Source organism: Mya arenaria, chromosome 10 (assembly GCF_026914265.1).
Source record: "Mya arenaria isolate MELC-2E11 chromosome 10, ASM2691426v1".
Lineage (NCBI taxonomy): Eukaryota > Metazoa > Mollusca > Bivalvia > Myida > Myidae > Mya > Mya arenaria.
Window position 1 is genome coordinate 70381850 of NC_069131.1, and position 10266 is coordinate 70392115.

The window sequence follows — 10266 nt, forward strand, 5'->3', positions numbered from 1 at the left end:
CTTGAAAGGCATTGAAATGGCATTAAAATATAAATATCAAATGGAGGGTGATAGCATATAATTTTAACCCAAGAACGTTTATGTCAACTGAGGCGTTGCCAAACAACTACAATTGTCTGTAAATATACATGGAGTCAACAAGAACATCATTTACATCCATGATATTGAAGTGATTAAATTTTTCCGGTATTATGAATACGTCCTCTGGTAAACTGTCAATGATACATTCAATAACCCATTTGTTGATCAGTTAACAATCAGTTGTTTTTTCACAAGTAAGTTTTGGTACAAAAGTTTATTTTCTGCAAACAGTTGACTCGATCTATTGGAAATTCCAAGTGTTTATTTTAAGACCCACGCGAGGGTAATATTATATCACCCGGTAAAAATCTTCAGGGTAACCGTATGGATTGTCTGATGTCTTGTATATGATAATTTAGGTCACGTGAGGTATAATAAAATACCATGACATTTATTCGCCATATGAATACCTAGACTTGTCAATTGCCATCATAAAGTCTATCATTGGATACCTCTGATCCACGACTACGCTATGCTTTGTCGAGAACGATTTGGCTAAGAAAAATCACTTGGTAATCATGAATAATTAATGAGGCAGTTTCAAAAGTTCCCCAGGGTATCAGATGCATTCCCGCTCAAGAAACATCAGTTTACATATACATTTTTGTCTGTTCATTTAGAAACACCAAGACTCGAGTGTAAGTCAGTAATTTAAAATTGTGCTTGTACATTGATCTGTAATGTGACCTTGACATTTGAGCTAGGATGTGGGTTTTGAGGAAAGACATCTAAAAGATATATATATATATATGTATTATTTTTAGAGGTCCATCAGTTGGACTGTCACACTTGTGTGGATCCATGTCCAGCAGAGGAACTTGAAGTGAAGGACCATGATAAACAGTCTCAAGTCTGAGTTCAGACTCAAGTGGCAAAACTGCACATCTTCCTCTTATTGTAACTTTCTTTCTAGTTGAGTTTTTTATGATGAAATTTGCTGAAGTTTATTATTATTTGAAATTGTACATAATTGAGATGCATTTTTGTAAAACCAACAGAATAAAGATTTTTTGGTAAGTGCAATTCTGAGTCCTAGTCGGGACTTTGACTTGAGACTGTTCAAAATCATGGCCCCTGATCATGATGTCAAAGTGACATGTCTATATTCGACTAAGCGCCTACAGTACATTCACAATAAAGATTTTTTTAGCTGTTTTGAGTTTAATAAAATTTCCAGAAATATAACAAAATTATACATGATTTTCTTTCCACAACAACTTTATAATAATATTTCTAAATCATGCATATATCAGCTGGTATCGTTCATGTGTACACTAACAGAAAGTAAATACTCAACAATAAAATTAATGACACTATTGCACAATATAACGAACAAATTACATGAACATTAACATCTCAATAAATTAACAAGTAGTTTAGGATATGAAATATAAACCATTTAATGCCAAACACATAATCACAGTGGGAACAAGCAACCAGAACGATATCTGATATAGTAGAAAACCATCCCCAGTACCCAGGCTGTACATTACGTATAACTCCATTGGGAAAATTGACTGCAGAAACCTCATACTCATGAATAATTAATGAGATGAAATCTAGACGTCTGATTGGATGCCCAAGACACTTCTCAGACAATATGGACAAAGCTGTTAGATGAATATGAATATTCATGCCTTATGAATTTTGCCAGCCTATTTTCCCACACTGTTTTCTGTATATTAACCAATGATATAGCATGAGTTCTGAGGATAATAAACGAGGTAATCTTTGTCTTCAAAATAAAGAAAAATCCTGAAAATTAGCGTTGGTCTACACTTTATCGTATATACAATGTATTCAGGGATTCAGTGTATGATTAAACTTGTCATTCTATTATGCATTTGGTGATACTGTTATTTTTCAATGCCGAAGGTATTCCATCTTATTTGGGAATCATTTGAAATGCCCTTGATTAAATGATTGCTGACAACTAATATGTAAAATAAATGAGGAAAATAAGGTTATTAAGAAAGTTGCTGCCGTTTTGAACTTGGAGCGTTTTTATACTAAAAATGGACGTGCAATTTTTAATATTGTTTTAGTCCAAGCCAAAAACGTTTTACTTCCAATATGCTTTTTGTTACACATATTATTTTTCTACTCATAAAATATTCTCAAATGATACCAAAATAATATGCGGTCACCAGGTATCCAAAATTTGCATAATTATACATGAAACTTTGAAATCAGTCACATTCATAACATATATTATATCAAAATCTATTAATATTACATGTTTTCCCTTCAGCTAATCCTGGTAGCACCTTTTAGATTTGGAGAATCGTTGGAGACATTTCTGGGGAGTAGGTCCCTGAAAGGAGGAATATACATGATACAGAACTTAATACTGCTTTAGTTTTGTGGGGAGTTTCAATTTTGCTAATATTTAATATTCTATTGGGTCTTGATTATATATGAACAGCAGCACCACATGGCAAACACGAACGCTTGTTAGTTTCTTTCTGTCTAGCAAGGGACATAACTCAACAATTATTAAAGCCAGAGTTATGCCCCTTTGCTACAAAGTAACAAACTGTCTCCTGCAACATGCGTAGCAAGTTTCATATGAAGATCTTGAACGGTTTTCACTTCAGGCCAAGGTTAAAGTTCCTGCACAAGAATGCCACAGCCAGTAATGATGAAGCCCAGGATAAAACAGTACCATGACCTTTTTATTAAAAAACAGTCAAGCTAAAACTGTTATACCTTGTACGTATCACAGATGAGGTTAAGTAGGTCTTCTTCAGCCTTCCTTTCCAACTTTTCTGTGTGGACCTGAGAGAGAACAATATGGCACTTTCATCAATGAGCATACAACAAAATATCTCCACATAATTTTTTTTTTGAGTAATTATTAAATCAACGTCACAAACTTTAAAGAGTCATAAAAGACACTGACTAATTCAAAAATTGAAAACTGTACCTGACCACCCAAACTTTGAATAAGATATATTATCTCTTGTTAAAAAAATGGTTTCGAAAAAGTGATCGTATGGTAAGTTTGTTGATAAAATTGTGCCCACTTTCACATGTTGACTCAAATAAATTCATTCTTCATTCTAGTAGTAAATTTGTTCCTTTTTTAAAGCAGATGTATCCCATAATTATACCCCCCAAAACAAAGTTTGGGGGGGTATACTGGAATCGGGTTGTCCGTCTGTCTGTCCGTCCGTTTTTTTTTTGTCCGGGATTCATCTTTGTCGTTATTGAACAAATCTTTTTCAAACTTTCAGATATTAATGTCCATGATGTAAACTTGCGCCTCTGTGAAATTGGTACGGGTCACATGACCCTGACCAGAGTTATCTCCCCTTGATGTGTTAAAGTAGGCAAAATAAGCCCTGTCCAGGATTCATCTTTGTTATTATTCAACAAATCTTTATCAAACTTTCAGAAATTAATGGCCATGTTGTAAACTTTCGCCTCTGTGAATTTAGTACAGGTCACATGACCCTGACTGGAGTTATCTCCCCTTGATGTGTTAAAGTAGGCAAAATAAGCCCTGTCCGGGATTCATCTTTGTTATTATTCAACAAATCTTTATCAAACTTTCAGAAATTAATGGCCATGTTGTAAACTTTCGCCTCTGTGAATTTGGTACAGGTCACATGACCCTGACTGGAGTTATCTCCCCTTGTAGGCAAAATTAGCTTTGTCCGGCCTAACTCCAGGGCAAACAACCTAGACATGGAGGGGTGGGGGGTATTCGTTAGCCTATGGCTTACAGTTCTAGTTTATTTGGGAAAAGCCAGCAGTTATAAACAGCCAGTATTCAAAATGAAAATTTTCAATGTTCTATCTATAAATGAAGCTAGTCCTACATGTTTCTTCAGACTTTTTGAAATTAGTGTTGACGCTCATGTTTCTGTCCATAGGATCACCAGACAGATTCTGATTGTAATTATCATTCATATAGCTTCCATATAGTAATTGATTAGTTTTCAAAAAAGGTCTATATAATTCATCATTTTGTGCTTTATACAAACTGGCGAGTGAAGTGACATTTGTGCAAAAATAAGATTTTTTTTACTAGTTTATTTTATTTAGTTTTGCTCTACCTAACAATCGAATCAGCACAGCCCGGCTTAAACCGATTTAATGGTTTAGTTAAGCAAAAACAAACAATAACTATAAAGTCTGTAACAAAGATCAATTTTATAACCATTTTCTGCTACTTTAAATGGGTCCAGTGTGGTTGAAATCAGTCCACACCAGCAAATTGTCAGATTTTAGAAGCCCTGACTATAAAGTAGTTATTATGTTGAATATTCTATTGTTTTCAAACACTTTGCGAGCAAATTGACTGTTACCCCATTGAGTGTAACCCAGGGAACATATTTATGAGGCGGGTTGAGTGCGTCTGTCTGTAGGGCCATCTGGTGTTCCAGGGCGTTCCCCATAGGGCCATTGGCACACGTTATAATTGGGTTCAGGTCGATCTGCTGCTGACTGGCACACTTAAAAAGTTCAATAAAAGCATCATACTTTGACTATATAAAGAAAGTACTAAAATGATATCGTAGCATGCACAAAGTTGAATTTATGCTATCATGGCCTTAAATCTCCAATTCTCCTTGAATACCGGAAAAGCTGTTTATATATATCGAGACACTCAAGATCAATTTCCCAGCAGCACGTCTGATGCTTTATTAATTTTTTTAAAATTCTATCTTAAGTATTAACTTAGGCTACAATGATTGCGAGAATATCAATTATTATAAGTTACCTCCTCAGCATCTTTTTCAGGCATGCCACTTTTCCCCTCTATGCAGTTGATGAATGGAAAATACACCTTGATGTCCTTCAGAATATTGATGGCACATGTCTGGAAATAAAAGCATTCATAAACTTAATAAATTTCTGATTTATGAAAGGTTTGCTTTATTTAAGTTTTAACAATATCACCATTGGTCAATAAGTCATCTGAATTTTTTTTATTCTACCTTGGTAAATAAAGTCATGTTATGTCGCAACAACTGACTCCACCTGATGATTGCTCAATAAAGTCATGTCGCAACGACTCACTCCACCATCACTCAATAAAGTCATGTGGCAAAGACTCACTCATCACTCAATAAAGTCATGTGACAATGACTCACTCCACCATCACTCAATAAAGTCAGGTGATAACGACTCATTTCACCATCACTCAATAAAGTCATGTGGCAACAACTCATTCCACCATCACTCAATAAAGTCATGTGACAACGGCTCACTCCACCATCACTCAATAAAGTCAGGTGATAACGACTCACTCCACCATCACTCAATAAAGTCATGTGACAACGACTCACTCCACCATCACTCAATAAAGTCAGGTGATAACGACTCACTCCACCATCACCCAATAAAGTCATGTGGCAACGACTCACTCCACCATCACTCAATAACGTCATGCGACAACGACTCACTCCACCATCACTCAATAAAGTCATGTGGCAACGACTCACTCCACCATCACTCAATAACGTCATGTGACAATGACTTACTCCACCATCACTCAATAAAGTCATGTGGCAACAACTCACTCCACCATCACTCAATAACGTCATGCGACAACGACTCACTCCACCTTCACTCAATAACGTCATGCGACAACGACTCACTCCACCATCACTCAATAACGTCATGCGACAACAGCTCACTCCACCATCACTCAATAAAGTCATGTGACAACAGCTCACTCCACCATCACTCAATAAAGTCAGGTGATAACGACTCACTCCACCATCACTCAATAAAGTCATGTGACAACAGCTCACTCCACCATCACTCAATAAAGTCAGGTGATAACGACTCACTCCACCATCACTCAATAAAGTCATGTGGCAACGACTCACTCCACCATCACTCAATAACGTCATGCGACAACGACTCACTCCACCTTCACTCAATAACGTCATGCAACAACGACTCACTCCACCATCACTCAATAACGTCATGCGACAACGACTAACTCCACCATCACTCAATAACGTCATGCGACAACGACTCACTCCCCCATCACTCAATAAAGTCATGTGGCAACAACTGAATCAATGAGGTCATGTGGCAACAGTTAACTCAACCATTGGTCAATAATGATAAATTAAAGGCATGGGGCAATGATTAACTTTTTAACTAGCCAACACAGTAGAATTTCAAAGACACTTCTGATGCATTACCTCTATGAGATTTCCAATGCATTCCTGGTCGCCATGCTGACACTCAAACTTCCACTTGTCGCCATCTTTGGTCTCCTGTAATAACAAAAAGGCTTTTTCCATATAAACTCTGTAAAAAAGGTGGTAATAAAGATGCTTTCTGAAGTGTTTTAGTTTCTGGCTTAAAAATACATTCATTGTCAGTAGGTCAAACTAATACTTCTCAGTCATTTATTTCATATAACATATAACATTCAAACCATATACAAGGTAGTCACTATATTATTTATTATGTCTGGTAATAATTAAAATCTCGCTATTTAATACGGTACATTAATTTCCAACATAAATTTACACTATTTATGTGACAAATGGTACTGACAATCAGATACATACATACATACATACATACATGTATGCAATATTATTTTTTTTTGAGAAACAAGATATGTGACTGTTAGAATAATTTGATGACAATATTTGTCATTAAGTTCAACCTTGACTCAAATAGAAAAACCAGTACTTAGGATTACCTACTCTTTTAATGTTACATGCATTTTGCTTTTAGACTCATCAGAATTAATGTGTAAAAAGTTTGAATTACACAAACCCAGGTGTCAATCTAAAGGCTGAAAATGAACTAGTAGTATAGGTGTCCGCCTCTCACCCCAGGTGTTATGGGTGCAATCCCCACCAAGGGAACTTTCTCATGGCCCCTCAGAATGGACATCAGTACTGGTTTCTACCCAAGAAACAGACTCCAGCATGATTCTAAAAGCTATCACCTTTCCTCACAATTGAGCTAAAATAAACCAGTATAAACTAACATAAACTTACCCGGGCGTTGCCATATGGAACGAGGGTAAGATTGAGTACATCCGTCCCGAGGGCTTCCCAAGTATCGTACAGCTGAGTGGCGAAGAAATTCTTACAGTCTGGGCACAGTGACTCAAAGTACAGGGTCAGGTTCACTGGTGGGGCATCAGGGGCTTTTCTCATGGCCTGTCGACATTGCTCATGCACCTATTGGTGTATATAGATGGGTTAGAATTGTTGTCAAGGATGTAAATCTTGTCAAATGAAAATTTAATTTTAGAGGCAGTGCAAATACTTTAGCAGTCTGCAAAATATGCTTGACCATTTATCAATATCTGAAACTTTCAAACAATTACAATGTATCTGGAGGATCTAATGTTAATAAACTCAACATAGAAAGAACTAGTCTTATAAATTATAAAGCAATTCTTGCTTATTCTAACTTAAGCTTAGAAAAACCAGTTCCTATTAGTTTTGACTTTTAAGAATGACTAGTAGTCTAATTTGCTATGCACATCCTCAGCAACATTTTGATATATTTTTCATACTTGGGAAAAATTTAGTACAACCTCATCAAAATATTGTATAATGTGGAAATTTGTCCTTCTTTGGACATGTTAAATATTATCAGATTTAAATTGGACAGTTTGACCTCCATTTCAAGACTTATGTTATATGCTGTTTGAAAGGAGATGCAAGTAAGACACTTTACCCCACAACTCTTGGCAGTTTCCCCTGAAGAGCACCAGAGACTCAGAGGCAGATCACACATCGCCGTACACAGGGATGAACCCAACAGAAGGAGAAAACACACTCGCAGCATTCTAAAATACATGAACAGGTTGAAAGTGAAATTTCATAATTATTAATTTAATAAATGTATACCAGAGTTGCATTTTTTTCTCATTGGATGTATGTATCAATCTTCTGTAACTGGAAAACCCTTCTCGAGGATTTACACCATATTCTGAGAAAAAAAATCACTGAAATTATACAAATACACATTTGATTTCAACATAGTTTTGAGAAATTAAACCATGGCTATTATGTATGTATGTGTCACACAACCTGATTGTAGTACTGTTGTTTACGAAGTATGTATAATATATATAATGTATATATTTGTACATGGATAATGCTCCTATCAAAAATATATTGTTTTGACCCAATTCGAAGGTTGCTGTCTTTTGACAGATTGTGATTTTCTATAGGAAGGATTTTGACAATCATGATGGGACAACCACAGGCCAGATTTGTCTTTCAAAGGATTTTTTTATTCAGGAACAAAATTGACTTAGGCATGGACGGGTACCAAATCGTCAATTACCCGTTGGTACCAGTATATACATTCCATGCCGCAGAATAAATTGACATAGAGAGTAAATATAAACTCATTTTGAAACAACTGCGAGTGACAATGTTATCAGGCCTAAAAAAAAAAATTGTTTGGTTAGGGTTACATCCTTTTCAAAAAAAGGTAGGGTAGGTAGGCTTTTTTTTTTATTATTTTTTTTTTTATTAGGCTTTATATAAGAATGTCATTTTCATCATTGGAGAATAGTGTTAAAGTTATCTTCTATATAAGCAATTAAGGTTTTAAACTACATATTGAAAAGCAAAAAAAAAAAGAAAAAAAAAATATTTTTTTTTTTTTTTTTTTTTTTTAGTTTTTCATTTTTTTTTCAAACTGACTATAAAAACGTTAGGGTCGGCGCCTATTCCGTAGGTAGGGTCGGGTAACCCGAACCAAATGTATTTTTTTTTAGGCCTCAGAAACAAAAAATACCATTTTTAAATTTTCCATTCATTGTCAAATAAAAAGATGAAATGCCAATTGTGTTTATGATAGCTCAGTAGAAGGTAGTAAATGTCATCTATAAAAGGAGCACATGAAAAAGAAACACCCCTTTCCATCACCTCAACAGGCAGTTGGAGACAGGTCGAAATAAATTAATGTAAAAAGCACATTAGATGGTATTGCTGTATTGGTCGGGTACTCTGTACAAAAAAAATTACCCAGGTTCCGGTAAATCACAGAAAATTTACTCAGTGTTTGTTCTGAAATAGTAAATTAAAGTCATGTTATAACCAAATATTGACAAGAACAATGATTTTGGACAAAATCTTGGTCACTATACCATTCTTTCATAGTATAAGTGACCAGATTTTTGTCCAAATAGTTATTTTTGTCAATATTTGATTATAACATGACTTTAAAATATCATTTCAGACCAAACACTGCGTGAAATTCCTTCGCCATCAATGTCTTACCTCTGACACTCAAGATTTTGACAAATGTCTCATGCCCATCGATTCACAGAATTTACAGATTGTTTCCCCACCGCTGCCCCGAGTGCACTTGTCGATAACATTGTTTAGATCATAGGTGCATTATGATTATATAACATTAATAGAATAACAGTATTATAAGACTGTGAACTTCTAAAATAAATATAACAAAATAAAACATGCAATACCTGCTATTTTTATCTTTAATGCATTATTCTGTATCTGAATCTGTTTCCAATGTTTACAGTGTAGGACCTTTTCAGGCTTCGCAAACTGGGGAACGGCACTAGTAAAATTGGAGGACAGCCTTGAATCCTAGTCATTCTAAAAACCGTCCAGGCTTTTTTTTAATGATGGTTAACCTGGACTACCTTGAATCCCTCAATTGTCTCTCACTCTCTGCTCGGACGACGGGCCTCTACCGTTTTCACAAATACTAATATTTTTAATTGCTCAGATTTTATAATGTCATTATTATTATTTCATAAAAAAATTGAAATATACTCACATGACAAGTATTCGTGGTCGGTGGTGTGGTTCGTCACGCTGAAATGAGCCACAAAACTAACCTAGAATAACTAAGAATAACAAATGATCATGTGACATTAGTCATGTGATTTGCTCCAGGGAGAAATAATTATACAATATTTAGAACACAATAGGAATTTCAGCAACTGAAAAAGGAAACCAACATCCTATAAAACTTAACAAATATTTTCACGTAGAAGTCATAAATGCATCAATATATACCAGTAGACTGATATCACTTTAAATAGATATTGTAATGGAAGATCCTCTTTTCCCGCCAAATGTCAGAGTCAACGTCAAACAGACGCTTTTCGGTCCCTAGACTTACCGAAATACGATTATTTACCGAAAGACGGATAAAATTACCGAAAGACGCATGAAAGTTACCGAAAGACGCCTTCTTATG

At 35.3% G+C, this 10266-nt stretch overlaps 1 protein-coding gene across 2 annotated transcripts; it reads right to left on the bottom strand.

Annotated features, from left to right (window-relative positions):
• Nucleotides 1-1229: 1229 nt before the first annotated feature.
• On the bottom strand, nucleotides 1230-9931 carry LOC128204146 (gamma-interferon-inducible lysosomal thiol reductase-like). Of its 2 annotated transcripts, none has more exons than XM_052905515.1 (8): nucleotides 9841-9931; nucleotides 7756-7867; nucleotides 7065-7250; nucleotides 6249-6323; nucleotides 4811-4909; nucleotides 4395-4541; nucleotides 2791-2859; nucleotides 1230-2395 (listed from the first exon to the last, which is right to left on the bottom strand). In XM_052905515.1, the coding sequence occupies exons 2-8, from the start codon at nucleotides 7864-7866 to the stop codon at nucleotides 2333-2335; spliced, it is 750 nt and encodes a 249-aa protein (XP_052761475.1). In that variant the 5' UTR covers nucleotide 7867; nucleotides 9841-9931; the 3' UTR covers nucleotides 1230-2332. The 2 variants fall into 2 exon arrangements, with proteins under 2 accessions (XP_052761475.1, XP_052761476.1); XM_052905516.1 differs by lacking the exon at nucleotides 9841-9931 and adding an exon at nucleotides 9521-9800.
• Nucleotides 9932-10266: the final 335 nt, after the last annotated feature.